The 17,493-nt window shown below is 36.7% G+C and overlaps 2 protein-coding genes across 2 annotated transcripts in view; one reads left to right on the top strand and one right to left on the bottom strand.

Annotated features, from left to right (window-relative positions):
* The window catches only part of CCDC7 (coiled-coil domain containing 7), a 219,111-nt gene that overhangs the window by 23,341 nt on the left and 178,277 nt on the right, over nucleotides 1–17,493 (top strand). Inside the window, exons 2-3 of the mRNA XM_066386556.1 lie at nucleotides 1,682–1,774; nucleotides 12,369–12,452. Coding sequence (XP_066242653.1) covers nucleotides 1,682–1,774; nucleotides 12,369–12,452 — 177 coding nt within the window. The remainder of the gene's footprint in view (nucleotides 1–1,681; nucleotides 1,775–12,368; nucleotides 12,453–17,493) is intronic.
* Nucleotides 6,221–7,432, bottom strand: LOC136405625 (protein FAM118A-like). Its single transcript, XM_066385121.1, has 2 exons — nucleotides 7,126–7,432; nucleotides 6,221–6,930 (listed from the first exon to the last, which is right to left on the bottom strand). Exons 1-2 carry the CDS (start codon nucleotides 7,430–7,432, stop codon nucleotides 6,365–6,367), a joined length of 873 nt encoding a protein of 290 aa, XP_066241218.1. The 3' UTR covers nucleotides 6,221–6,364.

The following is a 17,493-nucleotide window of genomic DNA, read 5'->3' as shown; positions in this document are numbered from 1 at the left end:
ATGTTGTATTCTTCTTTTCCCTGGCTTCCTTGAGAATTTTTTCTTTGCTGTTGGTTTGTGTCAATTTCATTTTGATATGCCTTGGAGTAGGTTTGTTGGGGTTAAGAAAACTCGGAGTTCTGTTTGCTTCTTGAACTTGAGGCTTTAGTTCTTTCCACAGGCTTGGGAAGTTCTCATCTATTATTTGTTTGAGTATGTTCTCCATTCCATTTTCTCTCTCTTCTCCCTCTGATATACCTATTATTCTTATGTTATTCTTTTTGATGGAGTCAGATAATTCTTTTAGGGCTATCTCATTTTTTTAAATTTTTGAGTCTCTTTCTTCTTCTCTCAGAAAAGATTTTTGTACAGTGCTCAATTCAACTTAAAAGTGGTCCTGTCTGCAAAAGTGAATGGAAATCGTGCTGCTGAACATACGTTTGGTCCTTCTCCAACCAAGAAATCAATCTGAGACTGGCTATCGGACAAAGAAACCCTACTGAAAACACATGGCAGAATAAGGCCGTGAGAGGCAAATCTTCAAAATGACCTGGTTTAAAGAGGGAATTGAAGATATGGATTGAAGACCAAAGGGCAATTGGAATTTCTGTGTCCACAAAGATGGTTCAGCACGAAGCAAGAAGAATTACTGATGAAAAAGAAGTGACTGATTTCAAAGGAGTACACAATTGGTGCTTCAGGTTCACGAAACAGAATAGACTAAGCATGCGTACACACACGAGACTTGCCCAAAAGATGCCTGAAAGCTGTGAGCAGAAGGTCCTTGAGTATCATCATTTTGTCATTCAATATCGGAAGATACATTGCAATCTGAATTAGGACAGATTGCAAATATGGACAGTCCCCCTTCAAATTGATGTCCCAAGTAACAGAACTGTTGATAAGAAGGGGATGAAAACTGTAACTGTGAAGACAAGTGGACATGAAAAGAGCCATTATCCAGTTGTTCTAGCTTGTTGTGCCGACGGAGCCAAGCTGCCTCCTATGCTGATTTTCAAACACAAAACAATGCCAAAAGAAGACATTCCTTGAAGAGTGATTGTCCATGTTCATGACAAGGGTTGGAGGGATCAGATGGGAAGAAGATCTGCTTTGAGAAAGTTTGGAGAAGGAGATCAAGTGGGCTCTTATGTAAACCTGCCCTATTAGTGCTTGATCAGTTCAAGGAATACATAACAACAAACACAAAGAAGATTGCTGCAGAGCAAAACACTAAACTTGCTGTCATACCTGGAAGCTTGACATCCTAGCTCCCTTCAAAGCTATCATAAGAGATGAATGGAAGGAATGGATGAAGTCTTCTGAGGACAATTTGGCACCAGGAGGAAGAATGAAGAAACCAACTATAGGAGAAGTTTGTTCCTGGTGAAAAGATCCTGGGATAATATCAAGATTGAGATAATTGTCAAGTCATTTAAAAAGTGTGGCATTTCAAATGCCATAGATAGAACTAAGGACGAGACAATATATGAAGACAGTGATTCATCATCAGACATAGAGGAGGACGAGCTAATGGATAGGAGTTTTGACAGTAATGAGGAGTTGTATGAATTTTATGATGAATAAAACTTGAGTTCAGTAACTTTATGTAATACTTTTTTTTCTTTCAAATTTCGGGCTCTAAATTAAGGTATGTCTTATACATGGGGAAATACGGTAATTTGCTTTGATTTTCTCATAGGTTGTTTCTTCTTTGGAAGAAACTTATGGAAGTTGCAGTGAAAATGTAGAAAAACCAGTTGTGAAGTCTGAACGTGAAGAATTATCTTTATCTGTAAGTATATGTACCCTAATGTAGAGACAATAACACTGAAAAGGGTTAAGATTTACTTTTGGAGTCCATATGTTTACAGAATGAATTCCCTATCCAGTAAAATGATTTTCTTAGGAAAGTTGAAAATAGTGTACTGATTTTTTTATCTTCTGCCAACAACACTTAAAAGTTTTACTAAGGCATATATAATTTATATGTACACACACACACACATATATACATATATATACATACATATATACATATAGAGAAAGAGAGTGTGTGCCTATTTTTTATGCTAATACTTATGTTTAATTTTTAAGCATGTTGTTTGGCTCTCGGTTTGAGATTATCATATATCTATCCATTCATCTGTCCATCTGTCCATCTGTCCATCCATCCAATCTGTCTGCCTTTCTATCTTTTAGAGAGTGAGAGGGACAGACAGAGAGATGAACAGCATCAGCTCGCAATTGTGGCACCTTAGTTGTTCACTGATTGCTTCGATTGCTTCTCATACATGCCTTGACCCGGGGGCTCCAGCCAAGCCAATGACCCCTTGCTCAAGCCAGTGAACTTGGGCTCAAGCCAGGAACTATAGGGTCATTTTTGTGATACCACGCTCAAGCTGGCAACCCCTTGCTCAAGCCAGATGAGTCCATGTTGAAGCTGGTGACCTTGGGGTTTCAATCCTAGGTCCTCTGCAATCAGGTCAATGCTCTATCCACTGTGCCACCACCTGGTCAGGCTCAATATTTATCTTAAATGTTGCAATCTATCTTGAATTAATAGCACAAAACTTCAGGGGTGGAGAGGTGGAGGAGAGGGTATGGGGGATTAAATAGTGATGGATGAAGACTTGACTTGGGGGGGTGAATACATAGTCTGTGGTACAGATGATGTGTAGAATTTGGCACCTGAAATCTGTGTAATTGTTAACCAGTGTCACCCAATAATATTCTATTTAAATGGGAAAAAATGGCATACAACTTCAATTCTAATATGAAAATGACATAGCAGTATTATTCTATTTAACACACTTAATGTTGTACAATTGTTATATTATTGTTTTCCCTTTTTTTCTGACTGCTTTAAATATTTTATCTTTGTGTCTCAGCATTTGATAAAATATACCTAGGTGAAGTCTTTGGTATATTTATTCTGTTGGAGTCATTAAATTTTCCAAATTTTTTCCATTATTCAGATATTTAACTGTCTCCTTATACTCCTTTTATGATATTCCAATTACACATATATTTGGCTGCCTGATACTGTGTAAGAAGTCAATCACACAGTTTATTTCATTGTTTTCTCTTTCTGTACTTCAGTATAGACAACATACATTATCCTATCTTTAAGCTCACCAGTCCCTTCTGTGGTTTTTGATCTATCCAATGAAATTTTTTTTTCAAATACTGTAATTTTCACATTTAGGATTATCTTTTGGTTCCTTTCTACTTTTTTTGTTTGATTTTTAATATACATCCTGTTACCCATCTCTTCACTTAGTCTATCTTTTCCTGCAACTTTTTTCATCTTACCAATAGTAGAGTTTTAGAATATTTTATCTGCTAATTCCAATACCAGGGTATCCATGTGTTTACCTCTATTTTTTTTTCAATCATGGATCATATTCTCCTAGTTATTTATATGTTTTACAATTTTTTTTTTTTTTTTACTTTTGGATCCCAAGCTTTGTATTTTAAGAGCATTGGAAACTGTGGTGCAACTGTTTGTTCATAGTGATAGCCCTTTCTGCTCTGGCAGTTAGGGTGAGCACCTAGTTATTGTCAGCCCTCTAGGAATTGGCTTGAGCAGGAACCTGTTCATATTTTTAATTACGTTGAGGTCCTGTCTGAGTTGTCTCTTTCCTGTTGCTGCTTCCCCTGAGGTGACAGTTTCTTTGAGCTTGCCAGTATTTTAGCTGACAGGAGTTTGAACTTTAAATAGTTTTGATTTACATTTTGGTTTAGTCTTCACAGAGCTTCAAAATACAGTTACCACAAGAACATGCAGGATGAGAATGCTCTCCTTTTAGCTCTTCCTTTTTTTATAGTTGTGTTAAGTGCCACCACAGTCAACATGGAAGTACTATTCTGTGTTCCTGCTCGCTCTGTATGAAATTCAAGTGACCCTACATTCTTACCAAAACTGGTACTGTCAGTTGTTTTTACCTTTGACTAGTCTTAATGGGTATGTAGTTCTCATTTTCTGCCACCTTCTAAGCTAAGGTAATCAATCCTCCTCCTTTAGGGAGGACAGTCCTTCTTTGGTAAGTTCCATCCTCCCTCAAAAAGTGTCTTCCAACATGTCCTCCTTTTTGATATTGGAAGACTAATCTGTAAATGTTCATATTTTATTGATGCAGAGTTGATACATTGCGTATGATGTGACGTATTTGTATTTGACATGACGATTTGTCATGGATCAATTCAGTGCGGTGAGATGTGATTATGAGACCCATGAGCTCCACACGGGAGACCTTGAGAGAGAGTGCAATATACTGAGCATACAAATGGCTTTGTGTACTTCTTACTAAAACACGACACAGCACATAGACTGTAGACTCATTGTAGACTCACCATTATTTCTTTCTCAGTGAATATTCAATCATAGGTAAGCACAATTCATGTTTTATTAATTCATTATCTATTTAATAATTTCAAAATACATATAATTTTATTTACAGGTATTTTCCAGAATTTTGAGTATTAAAGTGGAAATCTAACCTCAAACCATATCTATTAACAATGCATTTTGATTAAATAGTTGCATAAAACAGACATTTTTAAATTAGAAAATGATAAATACACCCAAATATTACTCCAAATTAGTGCTTAATATTTAGTTTTATTAAGTTAGCTTCTGGAAAACTTGCCTACCATGATGTAATGTTTTCAGTTTCTAATGTGCCTGCATTGTTCGTGTAGCTCTATATTTTATTTCTAATTTCATTTAAGGGATGGAAAAATTAAAAAAGAGAAAATGCCATTTCAACAATAAATTGAAAAAGGAATTTCCACGCCTCATATCAAAGAGAGACACTATTGTTTTCTGCAATATTTGCAGTGGAGAATTTTGTATTGCAATTAGGGGCAGAGCAGTGATAAGAAACACTTTACCACCAATAAACATAAGCAGTCATTGGATGCATCAGCTTCCAGTTGTAAAGTAACAAGTTTTTTTAAAACTTCAAATTATTCTGAAGATGAAAAACAGTTGGCTGCAACAGAGGGACCATTTGCATTTCATACCATAATTCACAAAGTTTTCATAGTATGGATTGTACAACTAAATTATTGAAAAAGTTTTACAATGCAAAACTTTCTTGTGCCGGGACAAAATGCAAGGCTACTTTTTTTTCAGAGTTGAAGTTATTTTATTTACGACCAGAGTAACATAAAAGATTTTTCATGCTTCAAAAAGAAGACATAAGCAGTTCCGGGCTTATCTCATTCCCTACACACTTCAACCTTACGTATCTTGTTCTCTATACCTGTGAGAGCTCCACAGCCATCAGTGGGGAGTTGTCATAGTGCTTGGCAAGCAATGTCACAAAAAAATAGGCAGCTCTGAAACGGAAAACAAGCAGAACCTTCGCCATCATCATAGAGCAGTCCCCCAGCACAGACACTGCAGGTAGCTGCTGTCTCTGCCATCTGCCCATGTGTAGGGAAACCAGGAAACATCTACAACAATGCTGCAGACCCTCCCTTTGCAAGGTCTGCCTACCTTGCTCTGTGTGAGTCCCTCATATAGGCCATGGGAGAGAACGTTAGGCGATAAGAACAGAGAGGCTGGCCCTTTCCCCCCACCACAGGTGTCTTAGAAAGCTTGGAATTTATACTCTAAAAGTTAAAACTTGTCTGTGCTCCACTGGTAACTTCTCAGTTATCAGCCACCAATTGGACTTGCGCAACACTGAACCGTACTTTTGAAAAGGCCCTCTGGTTGGGGACTTCACTTTTCAGCCATAGTAAGTAAGACCTGCCTTTCTTTGGAACTGAAGTTACTGAAATCACAGAATTCCAAAGAAGCTCTATTGATCTAGTCATTCTTTTAAAAGACATACCCCACTCTCACTGGCAGATTCAATGCCTCCAGTATGCTTTACTATTTAACAATGTAACAAACACCTCAAAAGTTTTTCCCATAGTAACAGATGTTTCTACATAAAAATAATAAAATTTAAGAGTTTAGCTTCTTATTTTCTCTTTGGCAACTACTGTTGCTTGGACAATCTTTCTCCCCCTTTTATTAAAAAAACCCACCTGACAAAGAGCGTATCATATGGAAGCCCAGAAACCAGGCACTTACCTTCCTGCCGATTGGGCACCTGAGGTAGTTGTCCAGCAGTCCTCACAAAGGAGACCTGAAGTGTGTGTGCTTCACCCCCCCCCCCCCCACAGTAGTTAAACACTCAGAGGGACTGTCACCCAGCCTCCCTGGGCCATACCCCCACAGGGCTCTCTTGGGGTACGTGGGGTACATGACAGTTTAGAAGTGAGAGGTCCATGTGGAGTTCTCTGAACATTCCTTATTGTTCAGGTATGGCACTGTGGTTGCAGAAGGCTGGTTTTCAAGTTTCAGGTTTTACTGGTTTTAAAGATTTCAAGATGCTCCAGTATCATCTGATTGTCGGAGCTGTTTTGAAACTTCAATTCCATTCTCTTCTAACTTCCTCTTTGCACAGTCTTGACATGCATTCCCCAACAGTGTGGTGCTGTCCGCTCGCTCAGCATCTGGATTCCACTGTTTGCAGATCTGAGTGGCCAGGTCTCGCATGTATCCCGGGAAGTGGTCGAAACAGGCCCCATAGGACACGACTTTTATCCCAAACAGTAGCATGTCAGCTTGGTGCTTGAAGAAATGGTCCTCACTCTCCTTGAGCACGACCATGTAGTGCTCCAAATCCGCCTTGTTCGGCACCGAGTACAGGAAGAGTGCTTGGAATATCTGGTTCTGAAGGGTCTCCCCACAGCCCACGAACAGAAAGGACTTCCTGCAGTATAAGCTCTGGAGCACCTCCATCACTTCTGGGTCTTGGGTGACATCCTTATATCCTGAAGGATCCAATACCATCCCACAGGGGTCTGTGTATAAGCCATGGATGTGAAGAACTCCGTATCTGATGTGTCTTCTTGCCCACTTAAGGACCTTGGTCTTGTCCTTCAGATCTAAGGACTCCATGGGCTTGTTCTGCTGCTGCCCAAAGATCTCCAGCAGGTTGTCGTAGTTGGTGGTCAGCACCATTGTTCCCCTCTCCATCAGGCTGAGGATGGACTGCAGCACCAGCGGGTCCTGGATGTGCTGCTCCAGGTTGTCAAAGATCTCCATCAGGCAGTCCTAGAAGAAGTTGGGCTTGGTGTCACCTGTCCGAGGTGACATCTTCCGGATCAGATCATGGGCAACAACCAGCAGGTCCCAGTCCTTCATCACCTTCCTGCGGAACTTGGCCACATCCCCAGGGTGGAGCACCTCTAGCTGCTCCGCAGCCTTGAGGACGGCCTCCAGGCAGTTCCTCCAGGAGCAGAGGGCGGGGATCCCTGGGGCCACGGCTGCACTGACTCCTGTCTCGATCACCAGGAGCAGTTCTTGTGGCTGTTTCTGGATGAGGCTTTTTAAAAACTTTCTTGACTTTTGTTCACTTCTATTTGTTGTTTTTTCCAGTGAATCCATCTGTAAATCCTGCAGCGCCGCCGAAATGCCAGTCGTAGCTCGCGCCCTGCCACCTACTCCTGTTCAGCGGTTCAGGTCTCCTGGTCTTGGGCGGTTGCTGGCCGCTTGCGCTGGGCGGGGCGGGGCCAGGTGGGGTGGTTTGTGGGGAGGGGCTGCGCACACACCGGAGAGGGAGCCCAAGCGGTCGCCGCAACGCCCTCACCCGCAACTCCCACGGTAGCCGGCAGCCACGCTACCGCAATGCCTTCCCCCGTGCCTGCAAGGCTATTTTGAAATCAGTATTTAAAAATTACTGTGACAAAATACTTACAGAGGACTTGGAAACTGCAGCATTTGTAACGATTTTATCTGATACATCAGGGGTCTCAAACTCAACTCAGCATGTGGGCTGCAGAGCAAGATCACAGCCATTCGGCGGGCCACACTAGGTCTACAAAAGGCAACTGTTACGCAACACTTTTCTCACTGCAGTTGAAAACAACAAAAAAAATTAGTACAACAAGCACAATCTTACATGCAGTTTACTCAGTGTCGCAAAACGACCAGAAACTGTAGTTCGCAATACAACTGCTGTTAAGCTAATATCTAGCTAGGATGCTAGAGAAATGAAAAATACAAGTAGGCTCCTAGGCTTACTTAATTTTATCCAAAATATTTTGAACTTCGTGGATTAGTCTGCGGGCCGCATAAAATTGTTCGGCGGGCCGCGAGTTTGAGACCCCTGTGATACATCAAATCATAATGAAATTAAATTGTATCCAGTAATAGATATTTTAATGTTACCAAGGGCATTCAAGTAAAAATTTTAAATTTAGAATCCATTGAGGGCGAAACTTCTGAAATTTTGTCAAACCATCTATACAGAGTAATAAATGAAAGCAATATGAAATCCAAAGTTCTTGCACTAATGGCTGATAATACAAGTTTTGGTGGGTGAAGATGCAAAGGGGTAAATAATGTATATGTAAAATTATATGAGTTACTCCAAAAGAAAATACTAGGAATAAGTTGTAATGCACATATTTTGTCATATGCAATCAATGCAGCATCATGTGCCATGTCAATTGATGTAGAAGTAATAATACAATTTATTTGCATTTTAGTTGTTTTACCATTCGTGTTGCTACTTTAAAACAACTTTGTGAAGAAGCAAATGTTGAATACAAAAAGCTTTTAGGATATTCAAAAGTTAGATGGCTTGCTCTAACACCTGCTATAGAGTGTGTTCTACAATTATTTGAGCCTATTCATTCATATTTTTTAAGTTTAGACAAATGTCCTAAAATCCTGGAGTCATTTTTCAGTAATAAAATATCTGAGATATTAATGTGTTTTGTACATAATCAAGCATCTATTTTTCACAAAACCAAAAGATTGAAAGTGAACACATTTCAGTTATGGAAGTTAGTCTTATTTTGAATGACTTTATCCTTTAATATAAATGTCATTTTGAAGAAAAATTTCTTCCTTAATTTTAAAAAGAAAATTGTCAGACTTAGAGGAATCAAATCCAGGCATAACAGAAAAGTTTATCAAAGAAGTGCAGAATTTTTACCAGATATGTTTTCAGTATATCAAAGAAGGGTCTGAAACAAACATCAAGTTTTCAAGGATGTTTTTGGACTTTATCACAAGTATATTGGACAGATATTGAATCTTGTCTTGAGTTTTTATCTAAAGCAATGCCAGACATCAAAATAGACAGTTGTCTCTTGAAGAAAATAGAAGACTGAATGTATATTTAAATTCTGAAAAATTAATACAGTGGGAAAATGGACACATCAAAATTGATAAAAGGTGGGTAGAAATATTCAGCCATTTCAAAAATGAACACATTCCATGTGAAAATGTATTTATTCTTGTTCAATTTACATTGTGCTGCCCTGGAATTAATGCAGCAGTTGAAAGAGTTTTTTCAGTTGCTGATGATTTTGGACAAGTGAGAAATCAAGATTGAATGTTGATTCTCTAGCTGCAGCACTTGCTGTAAAATTAAATGTGAAGGATATTTCTTGTTCAGATATTTCCAATATATTGTTACAAGATGATATGTTGACAAAAAAATATTTATTCAATGGAAAATTACTCATTTAGATAGTATTATCTACAATTTTCTTACAATTATCAAAAATTAATAGGCATGTAAGGATAATTATATAAAATATTACAAATGTTTTTTTATTATGCATTTATCATATTATAGTGTATTGTTGCAATGAATAAAATATTTATTTACAATATTGTTTTCTTCAATTTATTTTTGTCCTTTTTATTGTAAAAAAGTTGGTCACCTTATCTAAGCAAAGTTCAGATGGAGAGGGGTTTGGTAAGAGAAAAATGGTTGCTTTGAGTGATTTGCTTAGGGAGTTTACCCATCCCAGTCTATCTGCCTCAATGGCTCTTAAAGGCTCAGCTGGTTTTTCTTTATCCTTTTAATTTCATTTGTCAGTGGAAGGCCTGCTTTTGACAGCACACACCAGGCTAAGTGCTTTCTCCCTTCACCACACATCCTTTAGGCATGGGTGTGGCCTTGGATCTTTGCTCTATTCTACAGTGTTCTCTGGCATTTGATTCATCACGTTTTCCTGTGTCCTTTTTAGTATCCTCAAGGAAATGCATGATAATTATTTTACATATATTTTCTTTTGGGGATGTCAACACTGGAGCGAAGGCCTCCACATCTTTTTACATCTCAATCGAAGTGGCATTTTTGCCCCCCTTTTAAGAATTTTTGTAGAACTGTTGCGCAACAATTTTTTTCTCTCATTGGCTTTGTTGAGAATCATGGCTACCCTTATTGGTAAAGGAGGCTGGGAAATCTGTTATTACTATTACTATCATTATTTTTAGTTATGCACATTGTTGTCCCAACAAAATAGATGCCCTCCCAGTAAGGAAGAAAGGAGAATCAATGTAAGGTACGCAACTAATTGTCTTTATTATAATGACATTCTACTTGTCTCACAACACTACTGTTGTCATAATTTTTGACAATTTTAATATTCATGTAGATCTTTCCAAATAATCTGCCATCTTAGTTTATTGAACTCTTTTCCCCTAATAATCTTGTTCTAGCCTGCCTCAACCACTAACAAGATATTCTCTAGTCCTTGTCATATCAATAACTAACTTTTCCATAATTTAAATTTTAATCTTTTTTTTTTATCTCTGACTAGTGCCTCATATGTTTCCTATTCAATCTAATATTCTGACTCCAAAATCCTTTTAACTCATTGGGAATGACTTTGACCCATTGGCCCTACTGCCTTTTACTGTTCTAAATCCTCCTTGTTTCCTTACCTATAATAGTTTAAATTCCATGGTTCAGCCTGACCTGTGGCAGTGCAGTGATTTGAGGGTTCATTTGGGATGCTGAGAGCCCTCGTTCAAAATCCAGGGGTTGCCAGCTAGAGTACAGACTTGAGAGTGGACTTAGCAGCTTGAGTGCAGAGTCACTTCCATGAGTGTAGGGTCTCTGACCTGAGTGTTGGATCATCAACATGATCCCAAGGTTGCTGTCTAGAGCCCAAGGTCACTGACTTGAAGCCCAGGGTAACTGGCTTCAGCAAGGGGTCACTGACTTTGCTTGAGTCCCCTGGTCAAGGCATGTATAAGAAGCAATCAATAAACAACTAAAGTGAAGTGACTACACTATATGTTAAGCCTTTGAGTAGTGAGTTTTTTTTATGCTTGCTGATCTCTGGGATTGAGATCTTTTTCAAAAAATCAAATTAGTTCAAATTTTATTAACTTAAAATCATGTTTGTTTGATAACCAATTTATGGAAACAAGAAAAACATACATTTGCCTTTTTTAATGTTGCCTTACACATTTTTAAAATAATCGTACTCTGGATGGTCAGGAGGCATGAGGATGGACATGAATATTGGTATTACTCAAAGGGTTAATGCTTCTTATCTCTTTTCTCCCCCCCTTTTTTACTCTAAAAATGAATGAATGAATGAATGAATAAATAAATCCAATGGTCCATTAAATAAATAAATAGACCCAATGGTCTGTTATTATTGTTTCCTAGCATGTACTTAACTCCTGCCTTATTGATCTTATTTTGTTAAACTATATCTCTGGTCAAATTGATCTTCATCTTCTGTATATTTCTGATACTTGAATGTGGGTGGAAGAAAATCCTCAAGAATGTTCTCACTTTATATTATTGATTAATAACTAGTTCATTCATCAGCCCCTTCTCCTGAGTGACTATTGTAGTTTCCCCCCTACTTTATATTTAAATAAAAGTCTTTATTATGCTAAAAAATATGTGAGCCTATGAGTATGTTTAAAATATAATGTTGAGCGAACATATTCCTCAGGAAGAATATTGTATGAGAATCCTAACTCTAAGCATCAGAGATTTGTTTATTGTGGGTTAAATCTCTGATTTATAAATACTGCTCTTCTAGAAGAGATTGAATCATTGTGACATTTTAATTTGTATTATTCTTTCCTCACATTTTTCTGCTGACTATTAATTGAGGGTGAAAGACTACAGCTCTTGGAAAATACACTTTATAACCAGATGTCATAATTAGCATTCACTTTTTTAATACAAAGAGATATTTATAAAGTATACACATAGTGGTTACCTTTTATTGGCCACCCATAATATTTCAGGAGTCTAAGGCTGGAGTACTTGATTTTCTGCAACTATGTAGAGGAGACTGAGAGGAGAGACATAACTGGGTATATGAGCCACTGTCATTAATGAGCCACTCCTCAGAATATACTTCTATATTTTCTTTCTGGGAGAATTTGCTAGTATAGCATTTCTATGCTATAGTGTAGTATAGTCTTATATGTTTGAATGAATGTAAACTACATACACAAAATTATTTTCAAAGCTAGTTAAATATGCTAAAATCTAGATGAATATGCATACATATTTTTAAATAAAAGCAACTTTCTGTTCTTTTTAAAGCTTGGGGATGATCTGAATTCATTTTTGGAATGTTGTTCGCAGTTTGCAGCTCAGTTAGATGAAGCAGCTAAAGAGGAACATCATGTATGTATTCTGTGTAAATTGCCAAGAATAAAATATTGCTTATTTTAATTTTAATGTCAATATCAATAAAATTATATATAATTTTTTATTAAAAATAATTTTAGCAATATTTAAAGTTACATTGGTTATTTGACTTGAATGTGATTACCCAGTCAGCATTATTAGTCTAGATACAAAGCCTTAAGTAGTTATAAAGAGCATTTGAATGCATTATTTATTTTTTTTAATTTTTAACATAGATCATTTAGATCAGTGAGTTTTCCTTTAAGTAAAGCATTGATTGGATCATTAGTGTTTACATATGTAGTATTTATATTTTATTGTGCTTTTTCATAAGTAAGTTAATGTTAAAAGTAATACAATTAATAAAAATTAAAGCTATAAAGATATGCAAACAGAAGAAAATAAAAATTATCATAATTCTTTGCCCAAGATAACCAACTTTTGTTAACATATTTGTTTACTTTCCTGTTTTTCCATAGTTCTATGTATTATTCTTTAAAAATGAAATTATACTTGGTATGCAATTTGGTAATACTTTCTTTTTGACTTTTGAAAAACAACATGTTTTATCTTATTATAAAAATACTCTTGTGAAACATTTGAAAAAGTGAGAAAAGTACATGGGAAAATAAGTTAAATTACATGTAATCTCACTCAAATTATAAGCATCATTAATATTTTAGAATATATTTTCTAGTGTTTTGTTTATGTATGTTAGGCGTCCCCCAACTAGGGCCCATGGGCCGCATGCGGCCCCCTGAGGCCATTTATCCGGCCCCCTCCGCACTTCTGGAAGGGGCACTTCTTTCATTGGTGGTCAGTGAGAGGAGCACTGTATGTGGCAGCCTCCAGTGGTCTGAGGGACAGTGAACTGGCCACCTGTGTAAAAAGTTTGGGGACCCCTGTATGCAAATGTATGTATGTGTATGTGTATATACATTAATATCTACATTTATAGATTTATTTTTTATTCAATTTTTATTGTGGTATAATACACAGAACATAAAATAACCTATTTTAAGAATACAGGTCAGTGGTACTAAGTACATTTATATTGTGCAAGCATCACTGCCATCCATCAGAACTCTTCATCTTGCAGAACTGAAACTCTGTACCCATTAAATAATAATGTACTCCCTATGATCTCTTCCTCCTGGCTCCTGGTAACCACCATTCTAGAATCTGTTAGTATGAGTTTGGCTTTTCTTTATTTTCTTTTTAAGTTCCACATATAAGTGAGTGAGATCATGCAATATTTGTCTTTCTGTTTCTGGCTTATTTTACTTAACATTTCTTACATATTTATTCATATTGTCATAACTGGCAAGATTTAATTTTTTTTTAATCAAGTAATATGCCAATGTATATATGTATCATACTTCTTTATCCATTCATCCATCAGTGGACATTTAGGTTGTTTCCATATCTTGGCTATTATGAATAATGCTGCAATGACCATGAGAATGCAGATAACTGATTTTGTTTCCTTTGGATATATACCCGAAGTGGGATTGCTAGGTCATATGGTTGTTCTATTGCAAATTTTTTTGAGGAACCTCTACACTATTTTCAATAGAAGCTGTATCAGTTTACCATCATTGTGCAAATATTTCCTTTCTCTACATTCTTGCCAACATGTTTCTTTTTTTGATAATAGGTATTCTAACAGATAATGTATACCTGACAATATGTGTTTTTCTGTTGTTGGGTGAAGTTTTCTATATATACTTGTTATGCTACATATCTAGTTTTCAGTCTTCAGTTTCATTATTGATATTCTGTTTAATTGTTCTAGCTATAACTGAAAGTGTGAGTTATTGCAATCTTCTACTGTTATTGTGTTGCTCAGTTCTTCCAGTCTTTGTTTCAGATAATGGGTGCTCTGGTGTTAGGTGCCTATATGTACATTTATAATTGTTATATACAGGGCAGGGCAAAAGTAAGATTACAGTTGTTTGTATGGGAAATAATAACAATAATTAATAAATGATAATACAAAATTAAACTGTATTTTGCATACTCAGACAGAGTCAGAGAGAGAGGGACAGATAGTGGCAGACAGGAAGAGAAGTGAGAAATATCAATTCTTTGTTGTGGCACCTGAGTTGTTCATTGATTGCTTTCTCATGTGCCTTGACTGGGGGGCCACAGCAGAGCAATAGACCCCTTACTCAAGCCAATGACCTAGGGCTCAAGCCAGCAACCTTGGGCTTCAAGCCAGTGACCTTTGGGCCCAATCTAGTGACCATGAGGTCATGTCTATAACCCCATGCCTAAGCCAGTGACCTCACACTCAAGCTGGTGAGCCTGCACTCAAGTTGGATGAGCCCTCTGTCAAGCCAGCAGCCCCAGGGTTTTAAACTTGTGTCCTCTGTGTCCCAGTTTGATGCTCTATTAATTGCGCCACCACCTGGTCAGGCCTGTAAACCTACATTTGCCACACTTTATAATCCTGTTGACTTGATCCTTTTATCATTATGTAATATCCCTTATTTTGAAAGTTTTTATAGTAAACTTATTTTTTATGATATAAAAATGGGTACCCCTGTCCATTTTAGGGTTTTTTTTTGCATGGAATATCTTCTGCCAGCCTTTCACTTTTAACCCATGTGAGTCCTGAGATCTAAAGTGAGTTTCTTGTAGGTAGCAATAATTTGATATTTTAAAAAAATCAATTGAGCTATAATCTCTGTTCTTATATTGATATACTTAATTGATTTCTACTTAATGTAAGTACTGATAGAGAAGAACTTACTATTGCCACTTTATAATTGTTTTCTCTTTAGTAGCTTTTTTCTTCCTCTTTACCTCTCTGCTCTCTTCTTTGAGTTCTATGGATTTTTTTTTTTGTAGTGATGTATTGTGATTTTCTTCTTATTTCCCTTTGTGGGTTTTCTACAGATATTTCTTTTGCAGTTACCATGCAATTACATACAACTTCTTAAAGTGATAACATCATCCATTTATGTTTAATAAGACATTCAATAAAATGGGTATAGAAGGAAAGTACCTCAACATGATAAAGACTGTATATGAGAAACCATTAGTCAATACTATACTAAATGGTGAAAAACTTAAGGCTTTTCGTCTAAAATCAGGAACAAGTCAAGGCTACCCACTCTCTCCACTCTTATTCAACATAGTGCTGGAAGTTTTAGCCAGAGTAATCAAGCAAGAGAAAAAAATAAAAGACATCCATATTGGAAAAAAGAAGTAAAGGTATCATTTTTATTTTTTAATTTCAGAGAGAACAGAGCAAGAGAGAGAAGGGGGAGAAACATGAAGCCTTAACTCATAGTAGTTGATTCTTCTATCACCTTGACTGGGCAAGCCCAGGGCTTCACACCATTGATCTCAGTATTTGAGATTGATGCTTTATCCACTGTGCCACCATGGGTCAGACCAAAAGGTGTCACTTTTTTCAGATGATATAATCCTGTATATAGAAAACCCCAAAGACTCCACTAAAAACAGTTAGAAACAATAAACCAATACAGTAAATTCTCAGGATACAAAATAAATACACAAATGTCTATAGTTTTCCTATATACCAACAATGAAATTTCAGAAAATGAATTTTTAAAAAGAAACAACACTATTCCTTTTATAATTGCAACAACAGAATACCTAAGAATAAACTTAACAAAGGATGTGAAAGATCTATATACTAAAACTACAAAGTGTTATTGAAAGAAGTTGAAAAAGACACAATGAAATGGAAAAATATTCCATGTTCATGGATTGGAAGAATCAACCTAGTTAAACAGGCCATATTAACCAAAGCAATATACACATTTAATGCAATCTCCATTAAAACCCCAGTGTCATTTTTAAAAGAAAGAACAAAAAATAACCAAGTCTGTATGGAACCATAAAAACCCCAAAATAGCCAAAACAATCCTGATGAAAAAAAAAAATAAAGCCAAAGATATCACACTACCTGGCTAATCAAAACAGCATGGTATTGCCCTGGTTGGACAGCTTGGTTGGTTAGAGCATTGTCCCAAAATACAGAGATTGCCAGTTATCCTTGGTCAAGGTACTTACAGGAACAGATCGATTTTACTGTCTCCCTTTCTCCCTTGCTAAAATCAATAAGAACAAACAGACAGGATGGTAATAGCAGAAAAATAGACACACAGACCAATGGAACAGAATTGAGAGTCCAGAAATAAAACCACATATATATGACAATCTTTGACAAAGGAACCAAAAACATATAATGGAGAAAAGAAAGCCTCTTCAATAAATGGTGCTGGGAAAATGGGATAGCCACATGCAAAAGAATGAAACTTGACTATACCTTATCTCGCTACACAAAAATTAGTTAAAAATGGATTATAGATGCAAATATAAGATGTGAAGCAATAAATTACAAAGAAGAAAACATAGGCACTAAATTTATGGACTTTGGCCATAGATAACATTTTATGAATTTGACCCCAAAGGTGAGGGAAGTAAAGGCAAAAATAAATGACTGGGACTATATCAAACTAAAAAGCTTCTGCACAGCAGAAGAAACTGAAAACAAAAAGGCAGCTAACCAAAAGGGAGATGATATATACAAAGAATAGCTCCGGTAAGGGGTTAATATTCAAAATATATAAAGAACTCACAACAATCAGCAAGAAACAAGCAAACAATCCAATGAAGAAAATGGAGAAAGCACCTGAACAGACACTTCTCCCAAGAAGACATACAAATGGTCAACAGATATAGGAAAAGATGCTCATCTTTGCTAGCTATTAGAGAAATGCAAATCAAAACTACAATGAGATATCACCTGACATCTGTTAGATTGGCTGTTATCAACAAGATGAGTAATGTGTTGGAGAGGCTGTGAAGAAAAAGGAACTCCCATTCACTGCTAGTGTGAATGTAAACTGATACAGACATTATGGAAGAAAGTATGGTGGTTCCTCAAAAATTAAGAATAGAATTACAATATGACACAGCAATCCCTTTACTGAGTATTATGCAAAAACTCGAAAACACTGGTAAGCAAAGAAACATGTACCCCCATGTTTATTGCAGCATT

Source organism: Saccopteryx leptura, chromosome 5 (genome assembly GCF_036850995.1).
Source record: "Saccopteryx leptura isolate mSacLep1 chromosome 5, mSacLep1_pri_phased_curated, whole genome shotgun sequence".
NCBI classification, from domain to species: Eukaryota; Metazoa; Chordata; class Mammalia; order Chiroptera; family Emballonuridae; genus Saccopteryx; species Saccopteryx leptura.
Note: the sequence above shows the minus strand (reverse complement) of the source record. Positions and strands in the feature narration are given on the sequence as shown.

Bases quoted from the DNA above. Each gene is read 5' to 3' on its own strand.
- LOC136405625 (XM_066385121.1), bottom strand. From the start codon at position 7,432: ATGGATTCACTGGAAAAAACAACAAATAGAAGTGAACAAAAGTCAAGA. The intron at 6,931-7,125 runs GTGACACCAAGC...TGGAGTCCTTAG, and splicing joins GAAGATGTCACCTCGGACAG to ATCTGAAGGACAAGACCAAG.